This window comes from Salarias fasciatus, chromosome 16 (assembly GCF_902148845.1).
Source record: "Salarias fasciatus chromosome 16, fSalaFa1.1, whole genome shotgun sequence".
Taxonomy (NCBI): domain Eukaryota; kingdom Metazoa; phylum Chordata; class Actinopteri; order Blenniiformes; family Blenniidae; genus Salarias; species Salarias fasciatus.
In genome coordinates this window covers 23,459,468-23,472,961 of record NC_043760.1, presented here as the reverse complement: position 1 = coordinate 23,472,961, position 13,494 = coordinate 23,459,468, and the positions used below count along the sequence as shown (strand labels likewise).

The 13,494-nt window shown below is 40.4% G+C and overlaps 1 protein-coding gene across 1 annotated transcript in view; it reads left to right on the top strand.

The window, feature by feature from the left end:
• The window catches only part of LOC115403137 (obg-like ATPase 1), a 36,804-nt gene extending 28,997 nt beyond the window's left edge, over positions 1 to 7,807 (top strand). Inside the window, exons 8-11 of the mRNA XM_030111946.1 lie at positions 1,207 to 1,347; positions 1,944 to 2,040; positions 5,144 to 5,266; positions 7,340 to 7,807. Coding sequence (XP_029967806.1) covers positions 1,207 to 1,347; positions 1,944 to 2,040; positions 5,144 to 5,266; positions 7,340 to 7,441 — 463 coding nt within the window. The 3' untranslated portion in view covers positions 7,442 to 7,807. The remainder of the gene's footprint in view (positions 1 to 1,206; positions 1,348 to 1,943; positions 2,041 to 5,143; positions 5,267 to 7,339) is intronic.
• The last annotated feature ends 5,687 nt before the right edge of the window (positions 7,808 to 13,494 follow it).

The following is a 13,494-nucleotide window of genomic DNA, read 5'->3' as shown; positions in this document are numbered from 1 at the left end:
TGGTATTGAGGTGGTCGGGTCCCTCCCAGTCTTTGATTCTTATGGGCTTTAAACAGGAAACTAGGATTACAGATAATGACAGGGACCCCTTAGAATCAATCCAGCCCAGGAGCCGGCGTGTGAAAATGGATTTGTGTGATGCTGTTCTTTGAGACCTGTCCAATCCCGGCCTCGGAGCTTGTGGGGCTAATCTCATAATTGCCCTAACCCCCTTGTATTGTTCTGACTGAGCGTTACCATTAAGTGCGAGGATATCTTTGTCCTGCAATGTCAGGTGTCCTGCTGGACGGGAAGACAGAAAGAAAAACCTGGAGAAATGCTGAAAAAAAAAAACTCAGGCAGTCGAGAGACTGACAAAGACATTCATAAGTAAGGAAAGGCTTTAGTGCTCAGCTGTTCTGCTCCTTCCTGGCTTTTACAGTTAAATGTTCATTTAGGCACTCAGCAGGTGACTGAATTGGGTTTCACTGTAAAAAAAAAATGAGGTTAAAAGCTTATTTGTGTGTCAAAAAGCTCGGAAAAGCTCTTTTCATGAGTATTTTCTTTGCTAACTACTTTTTTTCTAAACTCAATTACATTTCTTTCAAAAATATTTTCCCAACTAGAATTACCAGCTACTGTGCATATTTTTTGCTACAGATATGCAAAACAATCGAAACGTTTTTGCTTAATATTAGCTACATCCTTTTAATGTGATACATTGCTTGGGACGTTATTTAGATGCAAAATGTTTTGCAGCCACGTGAGACATACAGTATCTAAACCCTGCAGATCAATTTTCTTTTTTAATCCCTTTGTTTCCAACAGTAAGTCTTATCAAGTGCCTTTCACACTCCTGAACCACAAGACAGCTAAATTACAGTTTAATCATTTTTACAAAGTTAGATACTATTAGCTTCTTAACAATGCATTTCTTCTCTTTTAATCTATTTAATATGTGAATTTTCACTCAAATGCTCGGTGAGTACAGGAGCGTTGTAGACTTCCATCTTCAATACTTCGATACTTTACTTCATATTTGTATTTGAAAACTTTCACAGAAGGAAAAGTCAAACTCTGTGAGACAAACGCCACCTCAGGAGCGCAGCCTCCCCCAAGCACTCATATGTTCAGCTGCTCTCATGAATATGCATGGCGCCGCAGATACTTTCTTATTAATCAAGTTCTTCGGCGAGTTTTGAGGCATTTTTCTTCTTTTTTTTCCAGGCTGGTGAAAATCAAGGAGTGGGTGGACAGTCACGACCCCGGCGCCTTGGTCATCCCCTTCAGCGGAGGCCTGGAAAGCCAGCTACAGGACAGCAGTGAAGAGGAGAGAGAGAAATACTGCACAGAGCACAAGACGCAGAGGTTAATTAGCATTCAGTCTCCTCACACTTTATTATCAGCTGTGTCCTCCATGCACTCCTTTAATTGCATGTGCTGATAGAATAATAAATGGCAGAGTAATTACCATTATAAAGCAAAGGATCCCTCTTCTTACTGAACAACTCAGTCAAAGGGTTTTCCTCTAAATTAAGTTTTTAACTGTCATCTGTCATCTGTAGGTATAATTATAACTTGGGCATTTTGGGTTTATTGTTCTCGTGTGAAAACCTCTATGGAGAGAAAAATTGTGACAGCAGATTCTTTTTTTCTCTCTCTCTCTCTCTCTCTCTCTCTCTCTTTCTCGCTGCACAGGCCGAGGCATTGGGTTGAATTCTTAAAAATGTTAAATGAGTCTACAAGCTTTCTAATTAATCAAAGAAACCATTGGAGAGTTGAATGTCTTATGTGAAACGAAGTGACCCATCTTATTCCCTTAATGAGTTTATACTGAAATGAATGGGGCCTTGCCACTGGATTGAACTTTGTCAAGGCATCAACAGCAATAAAGAATACTTAAGCAGTTCAGACCCCTCCATTCAAGCCCAATTTTTTTATTTTTTTATTTCTTCCTCCGCCAGCGCCCTGAGCAAGATCATCAAGGCAGGCTACGCCGCCCTGCAGCTGGAGTACTTCTTCACCGCCGGACCAGATGAGGTCCGCGCATGGACCATTCGGGTAAGAGCCGGCCCCCCGCTGTGCGGCGCACATGCATGTGAGCACCAGGAGGGTGTTCACCAGAAACACACACACACACACACACACAGTATCCTATGTTCCACCCTGCTGGCACCCTCACTGATATCACACACTTTCAACTTTGTCATGGTTGTGCTTTGGCTAGTCATTACAGACCGAGGATAACTTCAATTACTGGTGAGCTGCTGAACAGTGAAAGTGGGGGCCACATTGATTGAGGAGGGCAACAATTGATTTTGCCCATTACGTCCATGAGAATGTTTCCATCCTGTGCAGATCTGCCTGCCCTCCTCCTGCCGCTGGAGATAAGGGGCCTGCGCATTGTGCCTGCCTAATCTGTGTGACGGAGGTTGTCTGTGCCAAAATTGATGTTGCTTTTCATTCGACTGTTTGTGGGTCTTGCTGGGGGCTCCTCCTCCCTGTGTGTCTCAGTTTACTGAGCCCAGCCCGCCAGGAGCTCTGTGCAATGGGATCGCAGGATTTACATCAATACAGATGTTGTCTTTGCATGTTGGTATTGTGTTTTTCTTTTTTTTTTTCTTTTTTTTTTTTCTCCGAGCGGATACAAGTTTTTGATTCAGACACAATACGATGTTTGATTGAGTTACGCCGTAGGTAGCTCAAAATTACACGCAGTAACTTTTCAGGAAACTTTGAAGATTTTGGGGTACGCGCTGTCGAATGCAATTATATCCATTCTTTTATCCCATCGGATATTTCAGGGGGATTGTAATTTCAAAAATCAAATTTTACAACACAGAATGCTTTCAGTCCCCCATAAACATAACAGGTCCATTTGAAAATGGAGGCCCGTTTTCAAAAAAGCATTGCAATTTCCCACAATGGCGTCTATTCAAAGAACTTGTCACCAAGCAGATCATTATGGGTTTTGTTCCCTAAATGTGAGCCTGCTCACTGTTCAGATTTTACTGACAAATGTTGCTCAGTTTGTTCAAAATCTTTAAATAGGGCTGCTATGAACTATGTTTATTTGGAAGTAATAATGGCAGAAGAATCGGATGGAGTGGGTTTTCAGTTCTTGAATACTGAGGCTGCTTCAGTCTTCATTTCATCCGAAGTAGACATTATGAATCTACTCACAGAATATGCACAATGACATGTGTTGTGCATAATTATCTTTCCCACGATGATTTTCTATTCACGACTTTAATTGAACACATATTAGTTTGTTATGACTTTTTCCAAGTGAAAATGTTTTTATGACCACCGTGATTTCTAATATTCGTAGCAAATCAGTGCGAGAAAAGAGCGACTGTCCATAATGGATAGACAACAATGCAACTGACTTTTTAATTTAGAGGGAAAAATTAATCTATTTCTCTTTGGGGGGAAAAAATACAAAGAATTTTTACGTGTATTTGGCTTTTTTTTTTTTTTTTTAACCGAAAATTTACTCCGCAGACCAATGATGTGATTTTAGATAGAAAATTTGATGCAAGTCTGAAAATAAAAAAGCATTTCTGAGAGCGAATGTTAGGGCTGAAACTTCAGTATTGAACGCTTGGAAATCAAATTGATATAATGTATGGATTACTCACTCACAATTGAGGCCAGATTAAAAGAACAATGCTTGATCTATTAACAGCAGCACACAATGTCATTCCATATGACTTTATCAAGAACAACACCTCTTTCTAAAAAGTTTTAAAAAGCTATGTACATCTTTTTTTTTTTCCTTTTTTTAATCAGAACCTTTCCGACACAGCGTTATCGGATGTTATTGAGATGGCCTCAGAGTTTAGAGGCACACGTGTGTCGTCACTATTTACAGAAAAGTGCCTAAACACTTCAAAGGCATCTTCAAAAAGCACGCCTGTCCTCCTCGACATAACTGATTACAGCCAGCCTTGATTGTGTGTGAGGGGCATTTAGTCAGGTAAGCATCAGTGAGTAACTATATTAAGCCAATACATCTTGCATTGTAAAAACTACACTCAGTAATGTCGTGTTCCTAAGTCCTTTAACATGCTTTATTAGGCAGCCTCGAGGTGACCATTATCTATCAGCCTGCTCTGCATAGCTCTTAACTAGGACAATGTGGATCTCTTGTAATGCGCCATATGAAAAAAATCCCTCCCTTAATCTATTTTTCTCCAGATAGACAAACCTTGATGCTGATTAATGGTAGTTAAGCTCACAAGCACTCTGTCAATGAGATTGCAAATAGATGGTAATGTATTAGAGTCATTAAATACGCATCATTCTTTTGGCATGAAATATGTTGACCCCAACCTGATTATATACATAATTAAAACTGCTCAACAGTTTCTGAGCACGGAGCTGCGGAGCAGAGAGAGAGCGAGCAGGTCGACAGGCAGGAGTCATAATGATACACAGCAGCCACGTCACTTATTTGGGTCATTTGTCATTTCCGCCCAGCATTATTTCAGTGCATATAAATTGCACATTTTAACGTCCACAGTTGTTTCCTAGAGTGCCAGAGAGGTTTCGAGGCAGAAAAGTATATTCATTTATTTATATTAAGGTGGTAATGTGTGTTTTCCAAATTGTCGTTTTTATATAGATTTAGTTCTAAATGTATGTTTCAACATAAAATCGCTTTGTTTATTCAGAGTTCATTTTTGAAAAAAAAAAAAGTTCTCGGCTATAAATCCACGTCAGTGGAATATTACTGAAGCTTTGAATTGAATCTGAATGACGTGAATCCACAGTAGTTGGTCCTGATGCAATGAGGTCTGCTCCGCTCTGGCCTCTCTCTTTGCAACACTGGGTCTTCTTGCTGTCATGACCAGAGAGCCGAGCAGCGACCCACAATGAGGCAAGATTGCCTGGACAGAAATCAATACCACCATGGAATGGGAATCAGAAGGCATTGATAGCAGTGCTGGGTCCTTATCGGTGTCCAGGCCGGCCTAGCAGGGCACAGCCGAGTGGAAAGCTATCCAGAAATCAGGACCGAGGCAAGAATACCCCCGGACTGAAAACACCCCCAGAGTGATCACAACGCTATCACCCTATCAAACACCATGTCGCCCGCGTGCTGTAATCCATCTTCTCCAAAACAATTCATTTGTCCTCTCTTTCCCTTTCCCCGTGACAGAAAGGAACTAAGGCTCCACAGGCTGCGGGGAAGATCCACACAGACTTTGAGAAGGGCTTCATTATGGCGGAAGTAATGAAATTCCAGGATTTTAAAGAGGAAGGCAGTGAGAGCGCTGTCAAGGTGAGCAGTCAGGGTGCCAGAGGAGATGAGGGGAAGTCTCCTGTGATCAGTGGAGCTGACAGTCGCCACACAGCTCCGACTGAAAACTGCTCTTCACCTTTACTCAGGGGAAGAAATTACTGCACACACTCCAGCGCCACTCCTGACAAGCCAGCTGATTCTGGCTCTAAACACTGCCATTCTGCTCCAGCTGTGCATATCTTTATCACAATGTGCCTTAACTGGCTGATGGTAGTTCTTGCTTGTCGCGCGGCGCAGTCGCTCAGAGGAAGCACTTCTTCACCTCACCAGGCATTTATCAGATCTATAGAGTGCGCTGTTAGCTCAGAGCGCTCCGTCGCCAAATTCCCAAGGCGCCGTGCTCATGTGACAGTGATATAAAGCGGCAAGTTAAATAAAGTGTGAAATTCCTCAAATAAGGACTGTTTCATGGATGGGCAGCACAGAAATGTGTCTTGCATATCTTATTTTTACGATGGCCAGCGTTTGTTTTGACCTTTTAACTGTGCCGCAGGTTGTTCATGTGCACACCGCTGTCAAATGAAATAACTGATTTCATGGTGAATTTGTGAAGACAATAACTGAATGCCAGCAGTAGGCGGCACATCGTAAAACACATCGATATGTGCTTTCCTTACCTTACGAAAAGTTGAACTTTGCATTGACGGAATGTAAATTCTGCAACGACAAAGAAATGAATCACTTCATCAATCGATAATTATTGTATTCATTATTATTTACTCCACCAAAAACTAATGGCACCTCTGAGGGGAGGCCCACCCCACACTAAGAAAATCACGACACTGTTCCATAGGATAGCAGTAAAGACAAACCTCTTGATTCAGATTTATAGTAAAAAAGAATAAAAACAGTAGTGTTGTAGCCATGATATTTGTGACACTTGTGAACCGCGGCTGTTGCAGTCCCACCATCATCGCCATCAACACCATGTGCCCACTTACAGGCTCCACTAATGTAATTATAGTGACACAAAGGCCCCGAGGGGACCAGGGAAGAAAGAAAGCACTGAAAAAATATTTAAATCTCCTTACTATTCAAGCTCGCTTTTTCTTTTTTTAAGAAATAAAATATTTGATATTTAATGCAGCGGGCAGTTTATTGTCCACACCCTTCATAAGATGCAAACAGTGAGTGAAACGTGCCGGTCTCTAGGGGGGGTTTACCATTGTTATCCGAGGCTGAGATCTGAGTGTCAGGTCCTTACTGCATGCTCTCTTACTAATCCCTTTTTGAGCCTCAGAAGAACATGGAGCGTTTCTGACTGTGGCATTAAGGTCCGTGCTATTTAATGCCAGTTGTGGGAATAGGCTGTCTGAATAGGGCCAGTGTATGGGGATATCACATTATTAGTAATCATATCTGCTTAAGCCAAGCTTGCCGCTCCAGATGGCTGCTTTCAAGTGCAAATGAACCAGTTAGACGTGTCTGGTTTAATACATACTCAGGAATCACAAATAGCCATTGATTTTTTTTTTTTTTTTTTCCTGTCTCCCTCTCCATCCAGTGTTTCTGGTGGTATTGAGCTTGGATTAAATGGTCTCCTGAGCCTTTAAAGGGACATTGATTCTTCTAATTAATTGTGCACTGTGCAGAACCAGAATGCATAAACCTGTCGGTATTAGCACTTCAAGTCAATTATTTTGAGTTTGCCGGGAAGCAGAACAAACACTTACTGTATACAAAAGAAATGTTAGAACTTATTTTGTTTCCTTGAGAAGTTTTATAGTGCTGTAATCAAAGACTTATTAACATTTTGTGCTTCTGCACATGAAACCGAAATGGGCAGAGGAGAGGATTATTCACTCAGTGGGAATTCAGGCACCCCCTTGAACAAAACATGCATGCTGCTGAGCGTGTGTGTGTGTGCGCGTGTGCGTGCGTGTGTGTGTGTGTGTGCACACACGTGTGCGATGACAAAATAGACTGGGATTTAATACTGTAGTAATTTGTTCTTACACTTTTGTATTTCTAATTAAACTAATATTAGACAAATACAATATTGTATTTTTTCATTAGCTTTTGTTTTAACTCTTTTTTTTTTTTTCTTCACAGGCAGCTGGAAAATACAGACAACAAGGAAGAAACTACATTGTGGAGGATGGAGACATCATCTTTTTTAAATTTAATGCACCAAACGCACCAAAGAAAAAGTGACACCGGAACAATGTGTTTGTTTACATAACTGACTCTATTGTCGCTATTTTTGGCCGTTACACACTGCCACTTTCTCACTTTTTTTTTTGTTTTCCACCCTGTAGGATCGAATCCCTCCTTGTGTGCCAAAGCACAGGTTCAGTAAACTCTGACAGCTTTGCTATTTAAGATCAGGATCGCCCCCCACTCCAAATTGTAGCAGCATTTGAAGGAGCATATTACTCTCCAGATACTTCATTAATCTCCATCACGGGTGCCAACACTGACACAGCTGACAGCGGGGACAATGCCACCTGCTCCTCTCCCCCTTCTGCAGATAATGCATGTTTTACAGTAGCCCAGATGTCTACACTCAATAAAACATTTGACAAAACCAGTCTGTGTGTGTTTTGGGATGTCTGTATTGAGTGGGAAGCTGCATGGCGATGGTGATAGCGGTCCTGCCGACCACTGATTAGAGAATTAAAAGACACAGCTGACATTGACTGTAGCATAGAGGGGACAATTATAATTAAATCTGTTAAGTGATGCTGATTTTGGAAGGGCGCAGCCAGGACGCAGGTGCCTCGGCCAAAAGAAGTGGTCACTTTAAATTATTATTTATAAATAGATTTAGTTAACCTTTCATTTACAGACTTTATTACAATTATTCTGTGTGTGTGCTCTCTTAAATATTGATAGAATAGCATGTATACAGTTTCTTACTCCTCGTCCTGAATAATGAGGGCAAATACACAACAACACGACAAAGACAAATATTCATTCAATCCACTCGCCCCCCCCCCCCCCCCCAAAAAAAAAAAAAAATCCACACGTTCAAATATTCTGTATAGTATGAAAATAGAAGTTGGCACAATCCACAAGCACAACCAGAAAACGATTCCTGTTGTCTGAAGTAGTGTTTTTCTCGCCCCTATACTTTGTGTGTAAGTGTTTGTGAAACGTTTATGCTGATGGAATTGTATGGCTGCAGCGCTTCAGAGTAAGATTGTGTTCTTCGTGGGAGTCCGAACAAAGAGCTGTAGATCAGCAGTGCTTTGCTGAATATCTTGTAACCATTAAGACTGCAGAGAATAAAATGGCCTTTTGATGGGAACAAAAAGATTGAATAAAAATGGTCATTTTACAGAAAGATATCCCAAGTTTTGGATGGGATGTTTTATGGAGCAAAGCCTGTGCTAGCACTACAAAGCATAGTGTTTGTCATGGAAATAAGGTGGATTATAGTCTTTACGGTCTGAGATCAGTGGCAAAATATAGGATAGTGTTTATTGTGGTTACTTAGAAGGAATGATGGATGACAACATATGTATGAAATAACATTAAAGCCGGCATCACTTGGTGGCTTTACCATTAACCATTGATTTAGATCACTAAAAACGTCAAGCAGCAAACTGAAGATGTTGCAACTCTCCTATACTTAACATATAGGCCAGAAACTTTTAAACCAATTCAGCTTTAACTGACTGTTTTCTAGGTGAAACCTAGCTTATCCAAATCGTCTGAGCAGCGCAATGGGAGCTTGAGACAAAACAGTTTTTCCATTGTTCTGAGGGTGGTGGTGGTGGTGGCGGTTAGCCTGAAGCCCACACACAAAATTACTCATCTGCTGCAAAACTGAGGTTCGAGGGATTGATGGGTATTTCTCACTGGTCTGGGTCATGAAGCAGTTAGTTTTTCATAAAGTGATGATAAATCTTTTTCAGGGGAAGTAACAAAGCTATTTAGAACAATACTGACGGGTTGGAACAACACATTTTATTTTTCTTTAAATCATCTTGTTCTGAAAGTACATTCTCAACAAGCTCCTTCAGATTGTAAAACTGGCCATTTTGCAGAAATGACACTGACAAGAAATTTTAAAATCTAAATTTACATCTGGATACAGTCTTATTTGTTGGATTTTTCTCTGCAAAATTGCCACGATATCCCTATATTGTAGTTCTTTTGAGTTTGCATGTTGTTCTTTTGTGTGGGCGCGCTCCAGTTTCCTCCCACTGTCTAAAAACATGTGCTTCAAGTTAATGAGTGTTTCTGAATCGCCCGTAGGCTTGAGTAGCAGCATGTGACTTGTGTTTGCCGTGTGACTGACTGATGTCTCTTCAGGAGAGACCCGGCTGCCGTCACCCATCGTCAGCTGGGATCAGCACCACGCTCTCCTCAGTTGGATAAAGGGAAATAGGAGAAGAATATATGAATCGAACTGTAATTCCAAAACACATGCAAACACAACCCACCACCAGGAATGGAAGTGAATTATAAGGTGGTGTTTTTCTGTACCTTTAGGAATTTACTCCCTGTGATTCACTTTGCTGCTGTGAAAATTACGAGTTACTGTGGAGGAAGTGCACAAATTGAATTTATTCACCTTTTCCACCTTCATTCTTTTTGTGACCAAAAATTGTCTAATTTTAATAGAGTAAATAATTCTTGAGATCTACATTTGTTTACAATACAGTGCTACTTTTCATCTAAGAAATGTGCTTTAAACATATAGTTGTATACAGGTGAATCAATTATCTGGTACTGAAAAAGCTACATTTTAAATTCTAAATCCTTTTGAAAAACACTCAATGTTTTAGTTGCTTTTCACTATATTTTGTGGTAAAAAAGTAACTTTTATGTAGATTTAAAAGTGTACTTTGTAGTTTTCCTTTAGTTGTAGCAACAGCTGGAAACAATGTAATCAATGTAGCATTAATACTTAAAATAAGTAAGAAGATCCAGGAATTTCCCCACCTTTAGTAGAGAGAACAAGTACTTATTAAACTATTCACAAACATCCTCAAGTGGTCGTATAGCTGACTTGTGAAAGGAGCCCGGTAGGACTCATAAAACGGGCTCGGAGAAGCGAGTGAATCTCTGTTGGTACAAATCTTCTGTCAGCACCATCAATCAAGCGGTGCCACTCTGCCCCGAGGCAAACCGCAGCGGCATCAAACCAAGAGGTGCACGGAGTGGAAGGCTGGCTTTTAAACACACCCAGCAAACAAACCACAGGCCTGCTGCTATAAATCACATGCACACTCAAGGCCTTGAAGAATAAAAGAAAAAAAGAATGCACAAGTTATAACAAATAAAAAAAAAAAGATGTATTTTTGTGTTGTGGAATTTAATGGGTTTTTTTTACAGAGGAAAATCATCTTTATTTCAGATTTCAATACATACACTGTTGTGTAATTGCTCCTATTGTGTGCCTTTTCTGCTTTGTGTCATAAAACAGAGAACGCACAGACTGAATTTAGGTCTGGACTTGAGTAAATAAAGGATTCATGTCCACTAAGGAGGGGTTTCTGCAACAGTTCGCTCTCGTTCGTGCTGTACTGCCATGATTCCGCTTAACACAGTGATTTATGACCGTTCCTGTCAGGGTGATAAAATGCTGTCACTACAACGCTGAGTGAAAAAAATGCCATAAACAGCTGTGAGGAGGTGCATAAAGCTGTCTTTAAATCCTAACATATGGAGCGTGGTTTCCCTTCTTTTGACTTCTTCCAGCTACAGGAACAACTTCTCTGCATTTTATGACTTCAGCATTTGACTTGTCAATGGACCTTTCTAAATCAGAGGCATCAGTAAGCAGCTAAATTCCCCATTTGATTTGAGCAATTCATGTGAGACAAACCTGTACGCATTTTATATGCACATAATGTACTGATTATGCATTTTCATTTTAACTTTGTGTAACTACGCCGCATATACTGCACACATACAAACAGTGGACACTATGTCAATAACACCTCCACAATCTGTTTTAGTTCAGTCTGTGGACAGTATGTGTACCTTTAGCCATATAACGCTTCTTTTAGGTCACGGTTAATGCTGCTTCTCGATCACTTCATAGCAAGAGATGCTGTTTGTTCTTCTGTTGTCTTTGTTGACATCCACAATGAATATAACATGTTCCGCTGGACCATTACTGTCACTGACTCTGACCTCAGCGCTAAAACACTGAAACTAAATGAAAACTATAAACGTTTCAATAAACTTTATGGGCTTATTAAATCAGACTTTATGGCACGACAATATTGGATTATAGTCAATCGCACAAGTGAGCTACACAAGGAGGCCACTGAGTTTAAATGTCCCCACATAGATAATCAGCACCTCTACATGTTTCCTCTGGCTCTGCAGATCCATATTTCCTATATATCTTCTTGTTTTGTAAGCAACTCTGTTGAACCTTGTTATATGTGTTCATTTTTTCATTGCGAGAGATTCTTTTTGTCTGAACTGGAGTTCTTTATATTTTCACAGTTGGCTGATGAGATTGATTAATGTGTTTAAAAGGAAATGAAACCACAAGCTAAAGCAAAGATATTGAATATTCATCAAGAAAAAGTGTAAAAACTTTTCAGTAAACCGTATTTGACCTCAACCTTGATTGTATGTTTAACTGTCAATTCTTGGTTTCTCAAACAAAGAGCAGAGTGATTGTTCCTGTCGCAGGTGCCTCGCAGTTGTCTCGCACAGGCAGATTTGTTATTCCATCCACATGTCTTCATGCTGCACCAGTTTCAATTTTCTCTCTCAGGTCCCATTTACAGTGCCTCCAGTAGGGCAGTTTCTCTCCGTGGGGTCACTCTCTCTTGGACTGGCCTTCATGAAAACAACTGTCAATATGTTAATACAAAACACTCAGAACCTTTTGTGGACTCACTCAGTTATCTTCCACATTTCTACCACAACAACCATGCCCACCTCCGGAGGACAGTGACAACTGAATAAACATATTTTCCTTGCAATTTTTCATGAATAATGTCAAAGTTTAAAGTGCTATAATAGTCTCACATGTTGCCAGGGTTGTACAAAAAAAATAATCTAAGAGCTAAATAGTCTGTGTTCATGCAGCAGGGAGGCCATAGATGTCCTTATTTACTGTTAGATCTATCACACTGAATCCTTATAGATGTGCTGAAACTCCCACTGGGTAATTACACTACAGACTTGAGAGATCCCTCTCATGAGGTGAATACAAGGTCTGTCAATACAATCTCATTTCCTTTGTTTGCAGCCCGAGGTGGAGACAACACTCACCGGTCTGAAGACAAACACAGTGCCAGATACACATGTCTGGCGTAGGGCCGCTGCGTCCGTCCGGGTGTTGCATTTGTGTTGCTTTTAGGATATTTGACTTTTCCCTTTAACTTGGAGGTCTTTGTAGAAATTGTTGATACGTTTCCAAGGACTCCTGGAGTAAGACAGACGTAGCTGCAAGGCTTTTCTAAAGCTGTTTCCATTGGCCTGTGTTTACCTGACACTTGGATTGACAGCAGAGTGATTGGAAATATCCACCATTCACTGCAGTGAGCTCCTGAGTGCACGGAAAGTGCTTTTGTAGTCTGGCTGTAATGGGCCAAGTTTGAATTGAAGGTTGGGAGAAATAGCCTCACTGCGGTCGCGCACTGTGAGGAACTGACACACCACAAATAATACTCAGAAGTGGGGTCCTGATAGCATCACAGCCATAGAGCAGATACAATAGCATGCAGGCTCTCATTTCAATGCACTTTCACAATGTTGTAATGCACACAATCAAGTGGAGGGGAAGAAATCCAGTCAAATACAAACTCAGATTCTGCCTCAAGTGCGTTTTTCCTCAAGTTATCGACACAAAATCGCCTAAGAGTTTTATTTACAAATAAGAAAATGCAGATGAGAGAAAAGATAACAGTTGCAAGAGAATTCTCATTCATTCAAATTCCCATTCCCCAGCTATAATCAGCTTTGCACATGCAAAATTGGAAGAAACAGATCTGACCACACACCCAATCCTACAATAAACTGCATTATTTTATCCATCAATCACAATGATTCGGGCAAAGTGGGCCACAAACTTTTCATGAAGCCACATAACATCTTAAACTTCATTAATAGAATAGAATAGAATAGAATAGAATAGAATAGAATAGAATGGAATACTTTATAAATCCCAGAGGGACATTCTTGCAGCATAGTTCCACACAGATAGAAACATGTCTACACATTTAAATAAATAGCACATAAGAAATTATCTGTGTGTTCAGTACTGATTTATGTTGGCTAAATAATTA